At 40.2% G+C, this 24204-nt stretch overlaps 3 protein-coding genes across 6 annotated transcripts in view; 2 read left to right on the top strand and 1 right to left on the bottom strand.

Moving 5' to 3' along the window:
- Positions 1-991: 991 nt before the first annotated feature.
- Positions 992-13629, top strand: LOC103364911 (matrilin-2). Of its 3 annotated transcripts, none has more exons than XM_008292214.1 (13): positions 992-1144; positions 3271-3422; positions 3528-4100; positions 4226-4348; positions 5130-5252; positions 7246-7368; positions 7535-7657; positions 8210-8332; positions 9443-9565; positions 10359-10763; positions 10871-11023; positions 11433-11525; positions 13340-13629. In XM_008292214.1, the coding sequence occupies exons 2-13, from the start codon at positions 3296-3298 to the stop codon at positions 13393-13395; spliced, it is 2145 nt and encodes a 714-aa protein (XP_008290436.1). In that variant the 5' UTR covers positions 992-1144; positions 3271-3295; the 3' UTR covers positions 13396-13629. The 3 variants fall into 3 exon arrangements, with proteins under 3 accessions (XP_008290436.1, XP_008290430.1, XP_008290437.1); XM_008292208.1 differs by having other exon boundaries at positions 10353-10763; XM_008292215.1 differs by lacking the exon at positions 5130-5252 and having other exon boundaries at positions 10353-10763.
- A 460-nt stretch (positions 13630-14089) lies between these two features.
- Positions 14090-21951, top strand: LOC103364896 (fibrous sheath CABYR-binding protein). Of its 2 annotated transcripts, none has more exons than XM_008292195.1 (4): positions 14090-14329; positions 17300-18388; positions 20118-20183; positions 20605-21951. In XM_008292195.1, exons 1-3 carry the CDS (start codon positions 14242-14244, stop codon positions 20177-20179), a joined length of 1239 nt encoding a protein of 412 aa, XP_008290417.1. In that variant the 5' UTR covers positions 14090-14241; the 3' UTR covers positions 20180-20183; positions 20605-21951. The 2 variants fall into 2 exon arrangements, with proteins under 2 accessions (XP_008290417.1, XP_008290409.1); XM_008292187.1 differs by having other exon boundaries at positions 17297-18388.
- A 1232-nt stretch (positions 21952-23183) lies between these two features.
- The window catches only part of LOC103364887 (ribonuclease UK114), a 7218-nt gene continuing 6197 nt past the window's right edge, over positions 23184-24204 (bottom strand). Inside the window, exons 5-6 of the mRNA XM_008292177.1 lie at positions 23798-23853; positions 23184-23675 (exon numbers count right to left, since the gene is read on the bottom strand). Coding sequence (XP_008290399.1) covers positions 23616-23675; positions 23798-23853 — 116 coding nt within the window. The 3' untranslated portion in view covers positions 23184-23615. The remainder of the gene's footprint in view (positions 23676-23797; positions 23854-24204) is intronic.

Raw genomic sequence — 24204 nt, 5'->3', positions numbered from 1 at the left:
TGTGTAAACACTATACGAGTCTGTTCCACCAGATGCAGTTATTGGCAAGCTGCTCCCTGGACAAAAAATGTCCTGCAAGGACACAAAAGTCAAACCTGAGGACCACTGCTGTATGAAGAATAAAGATGTCACATTTATTTGGCTATTAAAAACAAATGTCATTGATACATGTTGTGTGTTTTATTTTGACAGTGAAGTTTCTAAACCTAAATGTTAAAACTTGTTTCAGCAATCAGATATATTATTTCAGCTGAGCAAGTCATTATCAACCAACTATTCAGAATGACTATGTCTCTGATTTTCTTCTGTAATTTAGAGTGACTCTTCATCTTCAGTGGCAGATGTGCTCCTGGAAACTCTTTGCAGTGAGAAGTGTATAAATGTGTTCATTGTGTGGCAGGCAGGTTACCCCACAGTGTTTGGAAGTATGATGACTCCACTTACAAGGTCTTTCCATAAACTGCTGTTCAACTGGGGATGTGGAGAGTTCATCCAAGCATCACTTGTAAAATTACAATACACCTCTTTCACAGGAGTTATGACCTGCAAGAGTGTTGAGCCATAAAACCTACATTAGACTTCAAATTTGTCACCTCCCTGACATCTTGGCTTCATACCAGCTCATTTACTAGTTTGCTTGACTTAGATGTCTCATAATTTGCCAGCAGAGTAGGCAGGCTGCAGAAATACACTTTTAATGAAGGCCTTAAACCTTTAAAATTTTAATGTAATAACAAAATATATATGATTTATCTATTTCAATCCTAGTCTACAATGTTTAAATGGGTTTCAGCATGTAAAATGTTGGGTTTTGCTCTATTTATCTGGAATAAATATGAGTAAAAAAACACGAGTGTGATTGAAATGCATAGTTATTGTTTTACCAGCAGACTGAGCTGAACAAGAGGCGTCTCCAAAGTCAGAGGGGGAGTATACAGACAAACAGAGTGGATGGAGTAAAGGGGCTGAGCAATGCAAGAGCCTGCACAGATACAGAAAGACAGGTCTGGAATATATGTTAAATTAAAACGTGGAGCTACTACATTGACAGATTTTTCCTGCCTGACGCTTCTCTCTGGAATCAGTGCTGGGATTTCCTGAGACTTGGTTCGCAGTGTGGGAAATTGGCATTTTTGTTTAAAAGGTGAGTAGATTTTAATTTGTTATCCTAAAAATGATAATGTCTTTTAACACTAGAAAACTGTAGGCTTTGTTGTCATGCTTACAATGACTTAAAAAAAAAATTGTTTTGAGGAACTAACAGCTTTTCTTTCCTTTTAAAAGCATGGCAAGAAGAGGAATCCCCATCAGTCACCTGTTGTGTATTTACTTAAGTTGGGACACATGTTAGGTTCTTTTACCTGCATCATGAAAAGCCATCAAAGATGGGGAATGTGTAAAACAGATATCCCATAAATGATTTTCAGTACACACTGTTTTGCCTTACATAGTAAACAGACAATGTTGGCTTTAGCTCATGAGGAAATATGAGTGGTGATCCTCTGTAATGGAATAACGCAAATGAAGCCAGACAGGCAATTCAAGAAAATGCTCCAATATCAAACAGTGATTTTATGAAAGTCTAAAAGAAACTTTTTGATCAGTCATTTATCATAATTTATCATGTTATTTCATCATCTGCTGACACATGCCAGTGAAGGAACATTTAAGACTACTGTGCAACAGGTTGGACATTGGTAGCAAATGAAAGGATTTTCCATTTGTTACTCTGACTGATAGCTGATGAAGAAAAACTGTCATGACTGCTGCAGAGAGACATCAAACAGATGTGAGTTCAGAGGTCGGTCTCCCCATGTGGGATGCAACATGGATATGTGACCCCTGTAGGTCTCAGGTCAGCAGCTACCGTATACAGATCTGTGTGGGATCGTTCATCTGCCTGAGCTGAGAACAGACTGAGCCCTGAGTCAGTGTCATCGCCCTCAGAGAGCTGAGCAGAACTCCATTTAGAAATCTACAAGTTCTAGCAGCTTATGTTTTGCCTTAGAGCTAAGCTTTGCCCTGTATGACAAATGCCACGTCATGCTGTTTTTGAATGTGGATGTATTTCACTGTTCACAGATCATGTTTAAGACAGCAGCAGAGCCTGTAGTCTGAATATGACAGGTAATGAATGGCTCTCCTGGGGACTGGATAGAGAAACAGCCTGTGGTAGTTTTCAGTCTCTCTTAAATCACTTCAAACCACCTATGCAGCAAAACACCCAAAAACTCATTCATATGGAGTTGGTCAACTTCATATGAAGGCAAATGGGAAAACATGACCCTCCAGTGGAGCCCACGCTTGTTCAGACATACAGTCCTGTGTAGACTGCTGTCATAAATCAATAGATGAACATTTTATACATACAAATTAATTTGAAATTTGAAATGTGCTCTTCCATATGCAAAACTAAGTGCATTACACCTATACACACTAAAATGTGAAATCTGAAGCCAGGCAGGTCAAATATGCACGAGGTGAAAGTTCTCCCTATTTATATCCTTCCTCATCATTAACTTGAATGTAGCACTTCACTACTTACCCAAGTGACACGGAGTCACTAAAATTGTTGCCTACAGCAAAGAGGAGGTAGTTGTTTTACTGCTAGTTAGCAAGATATCTCAAAAAACAATCAGCAAATTTTAGCAACATTCACTGGAAAGCTTAAGAAGAATTATTTGGTGTAGTGTGTGGATGCATGTGGTGATTTGTAAAACACAAAGCATGTAAGCAGGAGGTACCGAAGCACAACTCTTGTTGTTGGATTCCTTGGTTCAAGAGGAATTCTTTTTCTTTTTTTTTTTTTTTACCTAAGAGATTCCTCTTTTCAATACTTTCTAAACATTTCAACCAACCTTTACTAAAGTTAGAACATGAAAGTTTTGTTTTTTGATCCACATGTTTATGTCAAATATGACATGTTTAATGACAACTGCTCTGAATAATGGTGCAATAGACAGTATATCATTACTTATCAGTTAGGCCCACGTGACATTTCCAATTTGTCCCTGTTGAAAATCTTAATAATCCCAATCCTGACCAACCACAACCAGCCATACAGGTGTTTAGTGTGTCATTGTGTTTATGATGCACATTTGGTTTTCCGTTTTCCAGATATGAATATGAAAAACACATGTTCTCTTTTCAGCAGTTCCATTCCTCGCTGGCTGTCTCTCTCTCTGCTCTCACGAAGGCTTGGACTCTGCTTGCATGGCATTGTGGGAGTGTTTCTACCATATCAGCTCTTGTTTTTGTGTCTCTATCAAGGCTGCAGTTGTTGCCACTCATCAGAATGAGGTCCTTGGCCCTTGGCCTCTTCTGCCTGTTGTGCTGTGACGCAGTGCGGCTGGACAGGCGCCGTCCCAAACCCATCACAGCCAGAAGGCAAAATGAGTCTACTGTCCAAACCAAAGCATTGGGTGAGTGATTAGTTTGTACAAGAAGGCATGTGTATGTCTGTTTTACCAGTTTTGCCAGTTTTCATCAAACCTCACCACAAATTTTCTTTATGTTTCTGATTTCAGAGAATGCCTGTAAAGCCATCCCGCTGGATTTCTTCTTTGTCATTGACAGCTCCAGAAGCATCCGTCCCAACGACTACGAGAAGGTCAAGACTTTCATAATCAACCTGCTCCAGTTCCTCGAAGTCGGCAGTGATGCGACACGCGTGGGTCTGCTCCAGTACGGCAGCGTGGTCCAGCCCGAGTTCTCCCTCAACACCTATACCAAGAAGGCCGAGGTGGAGCAGGCGGTGAGGAACATGGAGCACCTCGCCACAGGGACCATGACGGGTCTGGCCATCCAGTACACCATGGAGACAGCCTTCACCGAGGAGCAGGGAGCCCGACCGAAGAGCATGCACATCCCACGTATTGCAATGATTGTGACTGATGGGAGACCTCAGGACACGGTGGAGGAGGTTGCAGCTCAGGCGAGACGGGCTGGCATCCAGATCTTTGCTATTGGAGTGGGCAGGGTGGATATGAACACCCTGAAGGCCATAGGAAGTGAGCCACACTCTGAGCATGTGCACCTGGTGGCCAACTTCAGCCAGATAGAAACGCTGATCTCAGTGTTCCAGTCCAAACTGTGTGGAGGTGATGAATCCCATATGTTTTTATTCCAGTGTTCATCTTTCAGTCTATCTTTAATATTGAATGCATGTGTGTTTGAAGACCTGTTCTTGAGTGTGTCTGTTTGTGAATGTTCATGCACACATTAGATGCAGAGATGTGTGACGTGGTGGACCATCAGTGTCAGCATATCTGCGTGAGTAGCCCTGCCTCATACAGGTGCAAGTGTAGGAAAGGATTCACCCTCAACCCTGACGGCAAGACGTGTAAAGGTGAAAGATCTCTCTTTTTTTATCTGTTCTTTTTAAAAGTTCTTTTCCAGCTTTCACATGTGCTCAGTTTTCATGCCCAGACCTCTTTTTTCACTGAACAGCTTCACTGTCCCCCAGAAAACATTTTGAATGTATTAATTTTTGGCAGAAGAGATTGTAGATCATCTGCTAGTACACTAAAAGGGCCATAGTCAATATTTTAATATCTACAGCAGATTACATGACCACTTGTTTGTGAAGGCTTTGCTTTTAGAGATGGATACAAAGATAAATATCACCTGACTCTGCAATCCCCAACAGTTCTATGAAAAATTTTAATGTTTTTCAGGTCATTGTTTTGGTCTTGTGGCCCACTAATATTGTGTTTCATTTTCACAGTGTGACTACAAAGAAACAAAAAGAAAAAGATTCACTAAAAATGCCTTAGCACTTTGCTGGTGAGCACAGTGGAGCATTTAGCTACTAAAGAAAACACAGTTTTGTTTTTTCCGGTAGAGACTGAAGAACAGTTAAAGAGAGATGAAATGTTGGACTTAAATTCACTAAGTAGATTACGACTCGAGTCCAAATAAATGCTAATATTGCACTGTGTATGTGGATATGTGAATGTCCAACTGTTTGCTCACAAGTTTGTCATTTCAGCTAAAAATGTAACAAACAATATCTAACTGTGTTTACAGCTCATTTCTATTGTCTCCAAACAGCTCAAAACAGCCAGCTACGGCAGTTTTTCATTTGTACATTGAGCTGTAAATATTTTCTCCATGCTGTCCCTCTGTAGCTGAGGATACATGTGCTGTGGTGGATCACGGCTGTCAACACATCTGTGCTAACCTGCCTGATGGCTACGAGTGTCGCTGCCGTCCAGGGTATCAACTAACAGTAGACAACAAGACATGCAACAGTAATAATACGCATCTTACTCTTATCTCCCTTTTCCATCAATGGTCTAAACTGCTTCTTCCGTCTCCTCTTTCATACCTCTTTTTTTTTTTTTTTGAAAAAACAACCTTCTATATGATTTATGGTTCAGATCTTTTTTTATATCTTGCATTCGTCAGGGTGACTCCAGTTTATTATGATATTGTTGTAGTGAAGACCACTTGAACTTAGGCCAAGACAAGACTTTGAGGGTTGAGACCAAGTGTGGACAATGGGTGCAACTAAGTGTATAATTGAGAAAGGATTGTCACACACTTATGTTTTCCCTAACAAACATAAATAAATTCAAAATAAATAGGAAATAGGGCTGCAAGGTGGTGCAGTTGGTTAGCGCTGTTGCCTCGCAGCAAGAAGTTTGCCGGTTCGCGTTCCAGTGGGGGCACCGGAATCTTTCTGCGTGGAGTTTACATGTTTTCCCCATACAGTGTGGGTTCTCTCCGGGTTCTCCAGCTTCCTCCCACACAGTCCAAAAACATGTTGAGGTTAATTGGTGATTCTAAATTGTCCGTAGGTGTGAATGTGAGTGTGCTTGGTTGTCTGTCTCTAAGTGTAGCTCTGTGATAGACTGGCGACCTGTCCAGGGTGTCCCCTGCCTTCGCCCTAAGTCGGCTGGGATAGGCTCCAGCCCCCCCACGACCTTAGTGAGGATTAAATGGTGTATAGAAAATGGATGGATGGATAAATAGGAAATAACCACAGACATATCTGGGATCAACCTCCTCTAGACCTACATCTGTTCCCTGAAGCAAGCAGGGTGTGTGAAATGTGCTAAATCTCTTTTAGAAGGCAGTTTGCTGATGTTATCTAGCTTTTCACTTGTGCTTAGCTTATCTTTCTTAATCCTTCCTTTTCAAGTGCTGATAAGAGTTTGACACTGTTTAGCAGATGAACTCTTAGTGGTTTTGCCACTGCTTCTTCTCCCGTGCTCTGCTTTCAGGTTGGCGCATGTTGAGTGGGGAGTGGTAACGGCCGTTAACAGTAACATTTCAGAAATTAGCCAATGTATTTGTTGCATTTAAAGAAGGATGCTTTAAATCCAGTCAAACAATGATTTATAATAAAAAATTCAGACAATGAACAGGTAATTATTTGAGGTCCCCAATACTCTGGTCTTGACCTCTTCTTTGTCTTTGTCATTGAAGCCATGATAAGACTAAGCAAATGCGCAGTCAGTTCAAAGAAAAAAAAGAAAAAAAATAAAGTTGTCTTGAGACCAAATTTGAGTACCAAAAAAACTACTCACGATGGACAGTTGTGTAATGTGTGTTTCTTTATAAAATCACCAGAGTTGTCCTTTAAAGCAACATAAATACCAATTATGCCAAAGATTATTACTGTTATTTAAAAAAATATTTTTTAAAGCTAGAATACAATATTTACTCTTAATAAATAATTGGTTATTCACTCTGATACAGCCAACACAGCCATATGGAACAGTTATTGCAAGCAGTGGTTTTGCAAAATGTGTAATTTTGACAGACCTCCAGTTCAAATGAGAGCCAGCATCCCTCCTTTCCACTGATGTCTGTCCACCCACTGCTGGAAGAGGTCCCTTTTACTCCTCTGGTGGATGTTAACAGAAAGTAAAGTGGGGGAGATTTCCTGGAGGAAGTGTGCTTTTACAATCATCAGAGCAGCTGCCGAAATGCAGAGGTGTACGCAGGCTATCATAGTATTACCCAGTCAAAACAAGAATGACTGATGCTTCTTGGGTTTACAGCTCTACACCTCTATTAGAGAAATAAAGAGTGGATTTTGAGTGAAAGAATGATAGATTTCTGTATAAAAGAATCACATATTCTTTTTTTTTCTGGTTTTGCTTTTGTGTACTAGGTGTATATGTGTTGATATAAACAATTTAATCATACAAAAAACTGGTAATTGGAATTTTTTAAATTGCAGCAGCAGTACTAGTGGTACAGTTATGACATTAATAAGAGCGTCACCCTCCTCAGGAATAGACTACTGTGACCTGGGGAACCATGGCTGTGAACACGACTGTGTCAGCGTTCCAGAGTCCTACATCTGCAGGTGTAACAAAGGCTATGTCCTCAATCTGGATGGAAAAACCTGCAGCAGTAAGTGCTTTTATCCCTCTGCAGTCAGACAAAATAACTGAAAATGTCTATTTGTATACATTCACAACAGAAGAATATCCATATGACAAACATCAGATGAACACACGTCAGGCTATATTAAGCAAAATGCAACAATATCTATGTTATTTTCTGTTTTTCGTTCCAGAGATTGATCATTGTGCTGATGGCAGTCACGGGTGTGAGCAGGAGTTCATGAACACAGCAGACTCCTGTATATGTAAATGCAGAAGAGGCTTCACACTCAGACCAGATGGAAAAACATGCAAGAGTAAGAATTTTTTCATATTTCTTTTCTTTTTTTTCTTTTATTTAACAAACAGTTCAGATTTTTCTTTATAATTACATAGCATGAAATCAGTGATGTTTTTACTAATTTACAAAACATTTAATACTGAACACATTCATATCAATTGGCTTATTACTTTCTTGGGGTAGTTTACCTTCTAAGGGTATCTATTTTTTAAACGCTCTTTAATACAAAGTGCTTTTTTTATAATATGTATTTGTGTTTTTGTTTTAGTGCTGCTCTTACCTTTTCTTTATTTTACATTATTTTATTTTCTTCTTCTTCTTCTTCTTCTTCTTATATCCTATATATAAAGCATACTTGAGAAAATGCACAAAGAATTCTATTGTACCTGTACTATAATGTCCCCCGTGCAAATGGCAATAAAACTTTGTTTTATTCTATTGTAATCTAAATGTATAGGAAGAAACTTGGTTAGATTCTGATGAAAATGTGTCACATTAAAATCTGGGACTCCTTTTTCTTTGGTCAAATTACTCCTTCCAATCTGTGCTAATATCGTATTTTCTGCAGAGCTCGATCACTGTGCTGATGGCAGCCATGGGTGTGAACAGGAGTTTATGAACACAGAGGACAGCTGTGTGTGTAAATGCAGAAAAGGCTACACACTCAGACCTGATGGGAAAACATGCAAAAGTAAGTATACAATGCATCTTTTCTGTTTTTGCTATTATTTAGCAAAGAAAGGAATATTTTACTCAAAGTTTTAGAGTTAGGGACAATTTCTCTCACAGTGATGTCTTGATTGATTTGCATCATTTGTAATACTACATATACACTGATATCGTCTCTAGATGTCCTCCAGCCTGTGCCAACAGGTAATTAAAGTGCCACAAGAAACTTGATAATTAGTTATAATTAGTAGTGTTGAATAGAAGGCTTGCCATACTTCAGGATGTTGATGACTCAAAAGTTTAACCAGACAGCTGTCAGCCTCAACACCTTTTAGCTGTGTAATGGTTAGATATCCCTCTTTTCTCATCACTGATACACAGGAACAGTGTGGTAAACAAACTCAGTGCTAATTAATATGTCAACAGGGGAATAAACACAACTTAGCATTGGTTGGAATCATGAAATGTGCCTTAAAAACATTCAAAATACAGTATTTCATGAGCTCTCTGGTAGCAGTAAGTATTTACAACACATTCTATGTAAATCCAGACATAATGTACCTTGTGTATAAAGCAAAAAATAGAGGCTGCCCATGTGGCTACAAGATTACTAGCAGGCTTTCTTCTCTGTGGACTATCTAGGTAAATTTCACATAGTGTGTCCATGAGTTTTATATTTAGATTCCTGTAATACAACTACGACATGGTAGCAGTACTAGAGGAAAACATCAGTCTTTGAGGACGATGAATGTCCAGTTGCTTTTGAGACACTTATTTGATACAAGATACAAGACTTAATTGTATACTATGGATGGCACTTTGGATGGACAGACAGATCTAATGAGCTGGCCATGAACAGACTTAAAAAACTGATGCATCTGATTATATTCACAAAAGATACAAGACTAAATTGAATGTTATAATTTTGTGGTCTCTCAGTATCACAAAAAAGCAGATGCACCTTTCACTGGAAAAGATGATTTAATAGAGAGTTTGGCTCCTACGGCGTTTGTACCAATAGATGTGAACAGTGTGTGTGTGTGCGTGTGTGTGTGTGTGTGTGTGCGTGTATGTGTGTGTGTGCTATTTATCAGTCATCTTACTTAAGATTAATATATGTAATCTCCTGCAGAGATAGATCACTGTGCTGATGGGAAACATGGCTGCGAGCAGGAGTTCATGAACACAGAAGATTCATGTGTGTGCAAATGCAGAACAGGATACACGCTGCAACCTGACGGAAAAACATGTCAGCGTGAGTCCAAGCTCATTTATTGTAAGAAATATTCAGCCAGTGCCAGATAAAGAAAATGATATTGGATGTTTAAACACAATGATTTTCGGGGATTTTTGAGAAAGATTTGCATTTAATTAAATGCTAACAATTAATAATATAAGCTGTGTAACAGAGATTCTTTCTGATTTAGTGTGGGGCCATCTAATTCTCATGTGACACCAGCATAAAAGGACAACGTGAACATTTCAGTCAAAGCAAGCCAAATTCAGAAACTAATCTTCTATCCATTCCAGCATGTTTTCAAATGTTTCTATGATATTTTTTGTTCCCTATTCCGGTATTTACATGTTACATAATTTTGATCGAGTCTTGAACCATTTGTGAGGTCACTGTTAATCCAAACGCTCACTCAAAATTCATTTTTTTGCCCTTCCTCCGGATTAAGGGGGATATTCTGTGTGTTTGTTTACCACCACACTGCATTAATATAGCCAGAAAGTTATTGGTCTTTTCCCTGTGGAACAGCAATCACTTGGTGAATGTTGTTGATAGGTCATAATGTATGACATCTTAGCGTCTTTCACAATATATTATATAGATATGAATTATTTTACCTGCCATAGCAACATCATACCACTCCTTGTTTCACTATATATATAAACTCATTGGTTTGAATCTGTGTCAGACAGTGCATCAGTGTATTTTGAGGAATTTATGCACTCAGTGTTTTATCTCATTTGTCTTTAATATACCACTAATTAAACATACATAAAACACTGTACTTTAATGTCCTCGTTTCTGACAGAGACAGAGTGCGGCGATGGAGTCATGGATCTAGTTTTTGTGATCGATGGCTCCAAGAGTCTGGGTCCAGCCAACTTTGAGCTTGTCAAGCAGTTTGTAAATGGCATCGTGGATTCGCTGAACATTTCCAGGATGGGAACGCATGTGGGCCTTCTTCAGTACTCCACCAAGGTGCGCACAGAGTTTACCTTGAGCCAGTACACCACTGCGCGGAACATCAAGCAGGCGGTGAGCCGGATGCAATACATGGGAAGAGGCTCCATGACTGGCTCAGCTCTACGTCACATGTTTGAGTTCAGCTTTTCAGCCAAAGAAGGCGCCAGGCCGAACACCCCACGTGTCAGCATCGTGTTCACTGACGGAAGATCACAGGATGATGTTTCCGAATGGGCCACGAAAGCAAAGAACTCTGGTACATGTACAATCTTGGTCTTGCCATCCTAATGCACCACAGTTTCTCAATTGAAGTATCTTAATCCATTAGTTTCATGTCCTCATCCTGCTTTCTTGTACTTTCAGGGGTCACAATATACGTCTTGGGTATTGGTAAAGCCATTGAACAGGAGCTGAGAGAAATAGCGTCAGAGCCTGATGAGAAGCATCTGTATTATGCTGAGGATTTTGAGAAAATGGGAGAAATTACAAAGAAACTCAAGTCCAGGATATGTACAGGTAGTCCACACAAGGCTAAAGTACTTTGTCAAACAAAAATCTGGGACCAAACAGGATATTGGAAAACTACATCTTAATGAATTGCAGATTAATACTGTGTTTAATAGTATTTCAGGGAAAGTTTAGTTTCCTGAAGGGCAATTTGCTGAAAATGTTCAGTTTAAAACTTTCCTCCGTTCTACTGGTGCATCACTGCCACCTGCTGCTGCCATATTCATCTCAGATTGCATCAGCAGCACAGCCCCAGTCTTTTTATGCTCAGCAGTCACATGAACACTTAACTGTATCTCACTCACATTCTCTATGGGCAGAGACAGAACAGAAAACATGCAGTGGAGGATAAGGAGAGAAGTGATGTGAAAAATAAAGAACAGAAAGACTTTCTCACCTCATTATTTTTCCTCCACAGATAAACCATCCGATGACAGCATGTGCCAGTGTGAGAACATGATAATGTTTCAGAACCAAGTTACTGAGAAGCTGAAGAACCTGTTTCAGAATAATATCCTTTTCTGCTATAGTTTCACTGTGTTTACTCTTGAAAAACCATCCTCCAGAGGTCATAATCAACTATTAGCCACACTAGTTCTGTCAGTGTTTACATATTGAAGCTCAAGAGAAAAACCTGATGTGAACATGTTTCATCTGTGTAGACTTTTTTTTTGGGTATTTGCATCTCAGGATACTTTTCCAAGGAACACTCTACTTAACCTTTTAAACGATCATCAGTTTACAGTCTGTATGCAGTAGTGGATTATTACATTTTTTTTTTAAAGGTAGGTTAAGTAGGGATGAGACACTGACAAAGGCCCTGATGATTTTGTCATATTATTTTAGAAATAGTATTACCAATATGTGTCAGAAAGTTTTAATTTTGAAACATTGCTTTAGTGTCTATAGGTTTAAATACAACTGAGCTGTTGTTCATGCCCCCTTCAGAAAGAAGACTCTCTCTGCATCTGTAGTTGACAATGTGGAGCATAAATGCAAGGCATATGAGACCAGGACTTTATGTTCCTTCTAACTTTCTGTCTGAGCAATCTAAAAAATATTTTTGAATTCACAGTACAGCCATTGTTCTTGACATATGTATGATGAGTTTGTTGGTTGATGTTGCAGGTAAAAAATCTATACTTTACAGGTGAAGAGCCAGAGCTGGGAAATGGCTATGAAGGGGCTGTGCTTTGGTCACTATTTCATGTTTGTTCCATTGTCCGACAACAGAAACAGAAAAATATGTAAATTAGAACTGCTTTACTGGTAAATCAGCTGTGTTACAATGACCCATATGTGAGCACAGAGAGTAGGAGAGAAGTAAATAGATGTTAACACCACCTAAGTTTAGGTTGCATCAGATTTTACCAGGCAACTTGACAACCCATTTAACCACAGCCAGTTCTCGTTTATTGGTTAAAAATTGGTTTTTCAACTTATTTGAATGTCTCTCTGTGTTACATTCTCCGCACAGTTCTGATTTGTGGGAATGTGATCAAAACAAATGTTAACATTACCCACATTAGCCACACAGCATACTCACTTCAGGATTCTCTTACTGTGACGGGGACATTGCCATCAAACTAAAAGTAATCCACTGGGTGTTCAGTTCCTCAGATGCTGGGTGTGCATGAGGACTCGTGTTAATTCTTGTAGTCAACATCAGAACATTTGGTGGGCTTTGCTCATACCCAAGACATTTTGAGTAAGCAGAAGCTGCAAAAGTAAACGTCTAAACAGTTTTTACTTGAAACCAACCACAAAACACAATAAAAATGGATTTTCATTATATGAGACGTTCAATTAAAAGTTCTCTGGCACATAAGAAAGGCCTGTGGCAAACAAATTTATGAGATTTTAGAGTTACTGCCAACCCATTATCAGGAGTTGGTAGAGGTGCCGGGAACAACAGCTAATAAATACCTGGTGTGCCAAATAGTTATCTGGATCAACCAAGCTGATAAAGCCACAAGCTTAAACTGGTTCTAAGATGTCAAATACATCTTTTATCACTTCCATTATTTACAATACATTGGGAAATTTAAGCATTTGTTGCAAATACTGTATAAACCTTCTTTGCACAGTGGTGATAAGACTCATAAGTAACCTTCACATGATGTTGAGAGGATTGGGTGTGTCCACATTTTATCCTTTAAAATGATCATTTAATATTTACAAGCTGTTGTGTTCTGAAATGTTTCCAAAGAAAACACGTCTTTATCTTATTTTCTCTAAGTCTTGTTCAATATGTTTGGATGTCTGGTTTCTCGGACTTGTGAATTTACTTGGATTTCTTTACTATAATTTCCTTAACATGCTTACTTGAAGCCATGTCACAGAGGTTGGAGACACTCGAGAATCAACTTGTGCATAATTAAAAGACTGAAACCTGTCCATCAACCCTCCACTAATCTGCAGTGTAGCATTCATGGGATCCTGCTCAACAAGCTGCGCTGAACAATATGCAAATAAAATGCTTTCTACTGAAGATATTTATACACTTTTCTAATAACACAATGTATTTTTGTTTGAGATGTTCTTTGCTACATTATACCAAATCACATACATAACTCTCTGTACAGCAGATTGACAAATAAACATTTTACACCTCATATTTTTGGTATGTGAATTGATTTTTTCACAGAAGGTGACTTTAAACAGTCTATATGTCTGTAGTGGCATTTAACTATTTGTCAGAAGAAACGTAAAATATTAGTTATAGTTATTGTTGATTCATTCAGTATATTTTGGATCAACAACATTGCAAACACAAAGCTAAGCTAAAGAGAAATATATTCATTGTTCATGTGCTATCCTAAACATTGCCACAAGGTGGAGGAACTCTTTCAAAGGGGATGGTCCTATAAAGGGGAGGGTACACACTGTGTGCACATGTTTGCCTCCTTCTCCTGAATGAATAGTGTGACTGTGAATAGGAGGCAGTCAGGAAACATTCAGCAAGATTGCCTGCATTGCCTCGCTGCATGCTCAGAACAGATTGTCGTCTGGGGCAGGAGGGCAGCAGGCCATGCATGAACACATAGAGAGACAAGGGGAGATAATGGTGCCCAGCTACTCTTAGGAACTGGAGAGAGTTTAGCTGTTTATGTTTTCACTGCCAGGCAGTCTCTGTCTTTGAAGATAGACATCACTGAGACTTGTGTGAGCTTGCTCGTACAGTAGGTTCCAAGTTTTTGATCCATCTCAACTTTCTTTTTCCAAACATGGGGTGCTCCTCATCCAGTGCACAGACTGTTGATCAAGAGAAAAGACCAGGCACAAAGCCTGAGGAGAGCAACGGAGACACAGTGGGTGAGTAATGATCATCTGTCTAGAGTTTAAAAGTGTTCTTTATGCTTGTATTTTAGTATTTCTGTATTTTTAACTGTTAAATACTGAACATAGTGCATACATTTACAGTAGTTGCTCTAAGTCTGTGCTGCTTCCATTCAGTCAGACTTGCTGCGGGGTGTGTGACTGCTGCCGGCTGGTCTGGGACACTGTGTGCTTTTTTACTCATACTCTGCTGCACAGCACATTTTAGTTCCTCATGGGCATTTTAATTATTTATATTCAGTCATTTTTTCATCAGTGTCCACAAGCAGCTGCTATTTGTTTTAAGCCAGTCATTCCAAGCTTCATGACCACTAAAAGCATGTTGACAAAAACTGTCATCTTTTGATTTAACAATGAAACTAAATGATGAAACAATAATGATGAAAACAATGATAAAAAGGCACGGATTCATGTTGAAATCTGAACCTCAGACCATAAAGCTAAAGGAGCTGGTAGAACTGAGGTTTGCATGTAGCTCCAATATTACAGTAGCACTGTGTGAAAGCCAGCTGGGAGTGTTTAGCAGTCTATTTGCAGCCAGAGGCAAGACTTGCAACCCAACCTGTTTGTCACCAGTCGTTGCAGTAGTGATTGGTGGCTTTAGATAGTTTTCAGCAGCAGTTTTCACAACATCAAACAGATATGATCCAAAAGATGCTGAGCATCTGCTTCATGGTTTTAAAGTTTGTGTGCTGTGGGTTTCCTCAAAGAGTGGGTTGCAAAGATTATCATCTATCTGTGCTAAGCAGTGTTTGATCTTCTCTCTAGCTCACACACACAAAAGATGCAAAGGAGAAAGAGGAGAAATCTGGACATTGATGCTCTTTAGAGGGGAGCTTAAATGTTTTCTGGATATTGTGAAATTCCTCTGCATGGGACAGCAGTATCTAAACCGACAGTCGTTACCTTGGTTTGTCTTTCTTTGCACACATGTACTCTGTGTTCAAGCCTGTGAAGACGCCCACCAAAAGGCTTCACATAGCCCATGATTGTCTATTCATGGCTCCAAACAACTCACTGGCACATGGCTATGTCATGCCAGGCACAGCTGCATGTACAATTTGTTCTCGTTGCATCTCCCCACATGCACACATCATGACAGTCACAGCCCTTGTTGGAAAGTGTGACTGTTTATGCACAACTCAGGATGATGCTTATATTTTAATGATAAAAAGATGTGACTACATTTCTGAGCATATAGCCTAAACAAATGTTATGCATTCATCCTGCCTGCCATGGCTCTTCTGTGCTCATGCACAGCATGTTCCATTTCCAGTATGTCACTTTATGATGCTTATGTCAGAGCATTGTCTGCCCAGCCAGCCAGCTTTAGTCACCTGGAGAAGCATGGCTCCCTTTCCAGGCTCTTACATCATCCCAGCAAGAAAACCAGTTATTGTACTCTTTGCCCAGGCAGCCTTCTCTAAATGTGGCTGAATGGGTGGAGGTTTTAAATCATACAGTATACAGTCTGTCTAACAAACCAGCTGTATGCCATCCAAGCCACCACTGGTCCCATCCCCAGTCTGTGCCTCTGGCCTGCGCCTCCCCCCTCCCTTCCCTGCAGTTCTGGCTGGCCATGGTACTGTTTTGACTGGGATCTCTGTCATCTTTGGCTGCTAAATCATGTTGACACACGGGTCATCCATGCCTGGAGTGTCTGTCTCGACCCAAACACACACGTTCACACTTTTCAACACCATATCTGTGTTAGTGCTCGGACAAAAACTCTCTATTCTCTGTGAGAGCGGGTAAAAAATGTGGATTCCTGATGAAAGAATCGGAGCTGATGGTGTGAAATCTATGAAACAGATAAAGGAAATGTGTTAAGTCTTTTAAAGTGTTCCAAAAAACATCAAAAAACCTCAAGCTTTAAAATTCTATACTCTTATTTCAAAAGTGATGTAAATAGAAATATTTTTGCCTTGGACACTTCACAGTGTTGCGTGTTCTTCCACTGGCTCATTTTCATGTAAGTTGCCACGCCGTCACATTCCCTTCCACCCATCACTCTCAGCTCTTTTTACTGCTTCTGACAGACAAATAAAATCAGGAAGCTGCGGTGTCCAAACTATCCACCCATTCAGCTAACTGAACTCTTCTGGTTTGTCTCATTTGTGAACAATGTTCACTCCGTGGACAGATCAAAAGCATCTGTTTGGCTTTTATGATTCCTGTAACTGAGAGGTGTGTTGCAGTTCCTGATATTTCAGTTCAAGAATCTGAGCCCGTTATTGTTCCTCATCTGCTAAAGTTTCACCTGAGGGCTGATGGCTTGTTCACACCCACTGTGACAGTAGACGAGCTGGGAATGAGAATAAAGGTACAGGCCTCTCTCCAAATGCAGCACTGCCATCATCATGTGTATTTTATTTCCTTTGAGAGTGCGTGTCAATGTGGCTTTAGACAAACACAGGCTTCAATAAATCATATTTTCGACTACGGAAATGAAAGGATGTTTTCCTCTGCACGCATTCTTTGTGCTCCTTTTTGCTCATTTCCTATCTCCTTCAATCCACTACAGTTTTACTACATTTGTAGGTTTCAATTCTTTTGTATTTAGTGAATTAAAATAGTCCAGATCCATGTCCACAAACACATAATTATACTATATAGGATACATTTTATATAGTAGATGATTATAGATGTTTAAGTATAATAAAGCAATAAAGCACTTTGTTCTTTTACGGTTGAATAAGTGTTCTCATAACACATGCAGTTTATTAATTAACAAAACCATTCAATTCATAGACTATCTGAAGGACAGATGCAGATCCCTCCATGAATTCTCCAGAGGCTTCCTTCAGATGTTTTTCTTCGTCATGTATTCAGTGTTACAGATTAACGGGAATCATTAGCTGAAAGGACTTATGACTGATAAGAGCGGGATGGTTGCCAGTTGTAAATCCTAATCAAGTTTCTCTTTTGTCCCTTTATTGACAGTAGTCAGAAATGGGATCGTCCCAGAAGATGCACAAACCATCGAGGACCAGATGCAGCTGCCTGTGCAGACTGCCTTACCAGATGATCTTCAGCCGGGTACTGAGGATGAAGCAGAGGCTGTGTTAGAGGCCCTGGAGGCCCAGGAGGATCTAGGATCTGGGGAGGACCTCCTAACTGCTCCTGAGCCACAGCCAGAAATTGCTGTTCAGCCAGAACCTGCTGTTCCTGAAGAGCCAGCTCTAGAGGTTGCAGTTTCTGCTCCAGTAGAAGCCTCTGCAGAGCCCGAGGCTGCTGTACAAGTGGTGGAAGCACTACCCCCAGTGGAGGAAGCAGCTGCTGTAGAAACTCTACTGGCAGAGGCCCCTCCTAAAGTTGAAGCCCCTGTCGAGGCTGCAGAGGAGGCCCCTGCTGTTGAATCTGTTGAAGCTGTGCAAGCTGAAGCTCCTGTCGTTGTTGAGGAGGTGGTTGCTGTGCCACTTGTTGAACCTGTTGTATCTGAGCCCGCAGAGACTCCAGTGGTTGTGGAAGAGGCTGCAGCTGAGGCCCCAGCTGAAGTGGCTGCACCTGTGGAGGCTACAGCTGACAGTTCTTCACCAGACACTGCCACCGCAACACCGAGTGAAGCTTCTGTACCAGATGAAGCTTCAGCACCAAGTGAGCCTTCAGTACCAAGTGAACCTGCAGCACCAGCTGAACCCTCATTGCCAGTTGAAACTGCACCGCTGTTAATAGACACAGAGATTGCTGCAGCAACTGTTCCAGAGATGCCTCCATTATCTCCTGTCACAGCTGATGCCAAAGCGGAGTCTCAGCCTGCTGCTGAGGAGGCAAAGGAACCCCCCACAGTCCCTGCTGAGACTGCTCCACCAGCAGAGGCTGATTCTGCTGCTGCTGCTGCTGAGCCGGTCCAGAACGCAGAGGCTCCAGCACCCACGCCAGCTGTTTCAGAAACCACTGCAGAAGTAGCCCCAGAGGCTCCACCAGCAAGTGTTACCTCAGAGGCCCCTGTAGTCGAGCCTACCATGGCAGAATCTGAAGCCCCTTCGGCACCAGCCCCTGCTGCTGATCCAGCTCCTGAGCCTTCACCAGATGGTATGGAACACTAACACCTCTGGATTCATCCTATCCTGTCAGGAATCTTGTTTCTTTTTTACATATTCAGATAAAAAACATCTCCTTGAACATATTTGAAAGCTGAGATGCTGAAAAGTAGCAAGACTCCTCGAACACCTTTTATTTTTAGATTTTTAATAGCCACTTAAAGCAGCCACTCTCCATATTGTACATGTGACAGCTGATGCGTTGCAATGTAGCTGGACCACATTTCCTGGAGTAAAAGGAACAGCCAAAAGACGACAACTACAGGATTTCTTTTGTTTAAAAAAATCTTGCTTAAGACAGGTTTCTTGCTCAGTGATTTACTTGATCATACATTGAACTGTTTGTCTGACAAACCTGTCATGCTGACTTCAACTTCAAGTCATTATGCATGATTCAGGAGTTTGTTTTTGGGTGGAGGTCAAAGACTGCAGCATTGCCCCTGGCTTAAATACCTGGGAAACTAGGTTGGTGATAAGCAGGTTCAAACACGCAGAAAAAAGTGGGGTGGGGGGTGGTTTGGAGGTGAGCAAAGAGCGACTTAGTAAAGTGCAATAAATGGACAAGCAATTCTTGTTTACATGTAGATAAACAATGAATGGCAGCAGTCAATCTTCTTGCAACACATATGACCAAAGGACAAAAGGCAGGTTTTTAGTTTTTAGCACCCCCAAAGTTGTAGTGAACCAGTCAGCTGTTCTTATAGTAATCAGTCCTTCCTGTAGGCTCCTGTGTGCACTCCTGATTGCTTGGAGCTGGCAGGATGACTTGGTTGGGCCTTAAGGCTGAACAGATACCACAGTGTGAGAAACAGAAAGCAGCCACACACTCTCAGAGGGAGAAATGAAGGCTTTATCGTGTCGATTATAGTGCGAGCACGTTGTCAGCACAACAGCTCCAGTCAGGCAACTCTCTCTCATTGTGTTCTGTTGTGAACTGCTTACAGACTAATCATGCTCTGCTGCTTCGAATTACACACTACAATGTAAATGCTCTACAGGCCTGAATGGATTCCAGTCATCATGCAGATTTGTATAAAATCACATTCATGGCTTAATTTAAAATATCTGGAGTATATAGTTGATGTGTGTGTTGCAGAATTGTTCCCACAGTGCTGATGCTAATTTACGTGCTTGGCTCCAATATGTGGAATTTTACACCTTTGGATAACAAAGCACAGAATTTGGCAAAAGTCTACATTAAGTGTGTACTCTGTTTAAAATATTTAAGCTTTATGGTTAAAAAGTGCGACTGCAACCATTCACTGTACACCTCCAGTGGTCAGCTGCACTCTGTAGGGCAGAGCTCAAGGTTTTTAGTGAGGCCTGCACCCCACTCTTTGCTCTCAAGGAACATGTTGTACTTTTAAGGCAGAGACGCCCCTCCACGCAGCACGTGTATACTACTGGTCTGGTGTGGAAGACATGCTGCATTGCATAACTTTTATGAGACTTTCTCTCTGGAGGCTACATGTGTGCGTGTGTCTTGTGTGTGCGTGTGTCTTGTGTGTGTGTTAAGGTAGATCACTAGTAAATCAGTTCAGGCGAACCAGATGTGGTTAAGGAGGAATGCTCGAGCCTCACTTTTTCTCAGGCAACTTGGTGAAAGTAAAATCACGTCAAACAAGCTCAGAGCCGGTATGAAATAAGAAATGTGGCTGTGCACTGTGAAATGTCATATACTGATTTCCTCTCAATGTGTGTGTGTGTGTGTGTGTGTGTAGTGGCATCTGCAAATGAGGCCTCCCAGGATACAGAGAGTGAGAAAGCCAAAAAGGAGGATTGAGGAGGTGAGAGCACAATCACAAACCACTCTTTTACTTAATGCAAACACTGCAGGATCAGACTCACTTTATTCTTTGAAGTGTGTGTATACATATATATGTGTGTGTAGAATGGTAACTTTTCTGACACCTCCTGCTTAAAAGCCAAAAAAGTCAGAAGGATCAGTGAAAACCACTGTATGTACCAAGGAGGTTTTCTAAAAACTGGGTTCATGGAACAAACAAGAAAATTTGAATACCTAAATATATATATATATATATATATATATATATATATATATATATATATATATAGAGAGAGAGAGATTTAGGTATTAATATATATATATCAAAATTAGTAAACCTGATGTAACAAAAACAGTCAATATTAACAGTGTAAGTTCATGCCAGACATTTTAGGATTGTCTCACTGTTCTTTTTCTTTCAGAGACAGAAGACATTCTCCAAAACAACTAAACTCCCAAAGACACAAGATAAAGATGAAGCAAAAGAAAACACACTAAATTCTCAGTTTTGTCTCATCAACACTCACCAAACTGTACAGCACATATGTTAATATTCACTGTGCCTTAATAGCGTTTCATTTAGGGAAGATCAGGATTTTTCCTGCATTTGTATATAAACCTTTTGTGGAGGAGGAAGAGGAGGAGCTTTTCTACGGGACATCAAGTGCCTGGAGCCACATACCACACGTGTAGGCCTTTACACCAAAAGTGCTTTGAAAACACGTAGGACAGGTAACGCGTGACAAGAGTGTGCAATACTTTGTGAAATCTGTGAACTCTTGTTGTAGAGACTGTTAACTCTTTAGAGACTGGAGTGTGTTGACATGTAGGGAAGGATGCTTGCAGTAAATCTTTTTAAAGTAGCTGCTTCTGAGGAAAACAAGCCAAACATGACTGTGAATATAATTATGCAAAGAGCTCAGAGTGACAGGAGTATGCAACTGGAAGGCTGAATAACACACCGACTAGGGTCACACTTCTAGCTTTATTGTACGTTTTCATCTATATGAACCGATCTTTAAAGACCATGTTTTCACACATGGAGTTTTAAGTTAAATGTAAATTCTGCCATAAAACCACATTTTTGTTTGTTGTTTACACACTATTTAATTGCAGTCTTTCCAATAGGGCTCACTTAATTAATAGGATTGACAGTACTAAGTGGTGAGTAACACAGTGTAATAGTTTAAAAAGTAATTTTTTATATCATTTTCCTTGGTTTTTATGGGAAAAAAATCCTAAACAAAATGTGTTTTTTATTCTGTGTGAAGCAGAACAACTTAGATAATTGCATGCATAAGCAAAAGATTATTACTGACAAAATAAACCATTGCCAGGTTGAGCATACAGATGATCCAAGTACTGGTATGTCATCTTGCTGTTCCACAAAGCCATTTTGTACAGATGTACTGTAGCTGGCAAGTGCTCAAAAAATAGTCTTCCTGGAAATAAACGTCTTTCCAACTATAAATACAAAGCCATGGTGGGTTAACGCTGATGTCATTTGCTCGTAGGTTTTAGTTAAGGTGCATTACAAACATGTGTAGCACAGTGAAACATTAGCTCTACATGCTGTGTTAAAAAGTGCAAAGGATTTAGAAATGTATTTTAATTGCATAGGATGTGATTGATGTTGTGGGAACAAATTTGTTTTGATTTATTTTTTTTTCCACCTGTTTCTTTCTCTGTAATATATTCATTCTCTGAACTTTGTCTATGATTCTGCTAACCTTTTAGTGTACAGAATAAAGTTTTACTCACTAATGCGCTACATGTGCTTAATGTAACTGAAATCCATCCATCCATCCATTATCTATACACCGCTTAATCCTCACTAGGGTCATGGGGGGAGGCTGTTGCCTATCCCAGCTGACTCAGGGTGAAGGCAGGGGACACCCTGGACAGGTCACCAGTCCATCACAGGGCTACACTTAGAGACAGACAACCAAGCACACTCACATTCACACCTACAGACAATTTAAAATCACCAATTAACCTCAGCATGTGTTTGGACTGTGTGGGAGGAAGCCGGAGAACCCAGAGAGAACCCATGCTGCACGGGGAGAACATGCAAACTCCACACAGAAAGATCCCCGTTGTCCTCACCAGGATGCGAACTGGTGACCTTCTTGCTGTGAGGCAACAGTACTAACCACTGCGTCACCTTGCATCTACATAACTGAAATCAGGCTGCATTTTAGTATATAGCAACCACTGTGCTTCACTCCAGTGTTTAAAGAAGTATGCATACTCAAAACAATGCAAAATAAGACACCTTAGCAGTAGGATGTGACTTTCAAAACAAGTTGTTTTTCATCTTCATGACTCAGAAACTTGTAATGTGATCCCTGCCTGGTAATTCAAATTAGCACTGATGTTATATGCACAAAACATGCCCTGGCTCAACCATATGCCATTTAAAAATATATATTACTGTGCATAAGAGCTGCCTCTGCTTTCCAACATTGATGCATGAGTCATCTGTACCATGCATACAATGACGTGTGCAAGCTCAGAGCACCAGAATATGCTCTTTTGAAATGTATAAGCAAGCATTGTGCCTTGTAGAGCCGACAGCCTGATAGTTTTTATTTAACCCAAAAGGACTTCAAATGATTACACAGATCCTATCACACACTGATCTAGACAGAAGAGATTCTCACGGATATGTAGTGCTGCAATGGAATGCATTCCTGCTGATGTGTCGCCTCCCATAGCATGTAGTAACTTATCCCTTTTATACAAACTCTGATCGACAAGTGATGAAACACCAATAAGAATGTTTTTCATAATGTGATTTTCGTTCTTTTTGTGATTTTTTATTTCTATTTTCTGCAGAGATTTCTTCAGTCAAATGATGAAATATCAGCGATGAATTCCCTACGCTTCTGTAATTTACTTTAAACAACGTTCTGCATAACCCATGACTGAGGAAGACTTTACAGTGATCCTCTACAACTTCCTTTGTTGTTGTTGTTGATATAAAGGAAACAAATCACCATTTAGGAAAATTAAAACCATTTATTGTTAAAGTATAAGTATTGATTGCTCCATTATGAAAGAGACTACACTGTCATAGCTGGTATCAGCACAGGTTGGTGATGTAATTCAATCCAACAAACAAGCTTAGATACTTTACAGCTATTATAAGTAGAATGTGAGCAGTGGGAATTTAAAATGCAGCGTTGACTTTAAACATGTTTCATCAAAGTTAATGAGAGAGGAGAAAGTGCTCTAAGACATGTTTATTACTGAGCTAAACTGCTTAATGGCCTCCAAGATACATCGATAGTAAACTATTGTAGAATTTTCAGTGATTTTATTGTTTTTATGGAGCCCCACAAGTCCTAGAAGGTGACAGGACAAAAAAAAACAAATCATCTTTTGGGATTTTAGGGGCTTCAGAGGTTTAATTGTTTGATAGAGGCACTTGTTAGGAAGCATCAGTCAGAGGGCCCAAAACAGCCACTGCTTCGATCTCAACCAGTCCACCCTGGGGAGAGATTTAGAGAGAGAGAGAACGCAATGAGAGGCTGTAAAGATAATGGCTTTCAAGTTGGTTGAAATCGTTATGAAATCAATAGAAAAGTGCAGAAGACTTTGTCAAGTACTCACTCTGGGAAGAGCAGCAACCTGATAGGCTGCCCTGGCTGGGTAGCTGGTGCTGAAGACTACAGAGAGCAGCTTAGTTAGTGCACCACCACACACAAGTCTACACACACCTAACACACTGTAAAGAAGTGTTTGATGAGTGAGAAATACACCGTGACACACCAGGCGGTAGTGTAACTCATCTTGTCCTGTTCTTTTACAAAAAACGTAGTTTCTATCGTTGACTTTGAAGCTTTTTTTTTTGGACGACTGCAGCAGGAAAAGTGCAGGTTTGATTAATAACACTAATTAGAAGTCTGCTTCACTGTCCCTGTCAGTTCCTGCTGTGAAGCTTGTAGAAAAGCCAGTTAGATGTTGTATTTGGGATTCCCAATATATTGTTTCAGGGAAAAAAAACACCCTGATCAATG

Source organism: Stegastes partitus, unplaced genomic scaffold (assembly GCF_000690725.1).
Source record: "Stegastes partitus isolate 25-593 unplaced genomic scaffold, Stegastes_partitus-1.0.2 Scaffold18, whole genome shotgun sequence".
Lineage (NCBI taxonomy): Eukaryota > Metazoa > Chordata > Actinopteri > Pomacentridae > Stegastes > Stegastes partitus.
This window is presented reverse-complemented; position numbering and strand designations above follow the sequence as displayed.

Bases quoted from the DNA above. Each gene is read 5' to 3' on its own strand.
- LOC103364911 (XM_008292208.1), top strand. From the start codon at position 3,296: ATGAGGTCCTTGGCCCTTGGCCTCTTCTGCCTGTTGTGCTGTGACGCA. The intron at 7,369-7,534 runs GTAAGTGCTTTT...TTTTCGTTCCAG, and splicing joins GGATGGAAAAACCTGCAGCA to AGATTGATCATTGTGCTGAT. The intron at 7,658-8,209 runs GTAAGAATTTTT...TATTTTCTGCAG, and splicing joins AGATGGAAAAACATGCAAGA to AGCTCGATCACTGTGCTGAT.
- LOC103364896 (XM_008292187.1), top strand. From the start codon at position 14,242: ATGGGGTGCTCCTCATCCAGTGCACAGACTGTTGATCAAGAGAAAAGA. The intron at 14,330-17,296 runs GTGAGTAATGAT...CTTTATTGACAG, and splicing joins GAGCAACGGAGACACAGTGG to TAGTCAGAAATGGGATCGTC. The intron at 18,389-20,117 runs GTATGGAACACT...GTGTGTGTGTAG, and splicing joins TCCTGAGCCTTCACCAGATG to TGGCATCTGCAAATGAGGCC.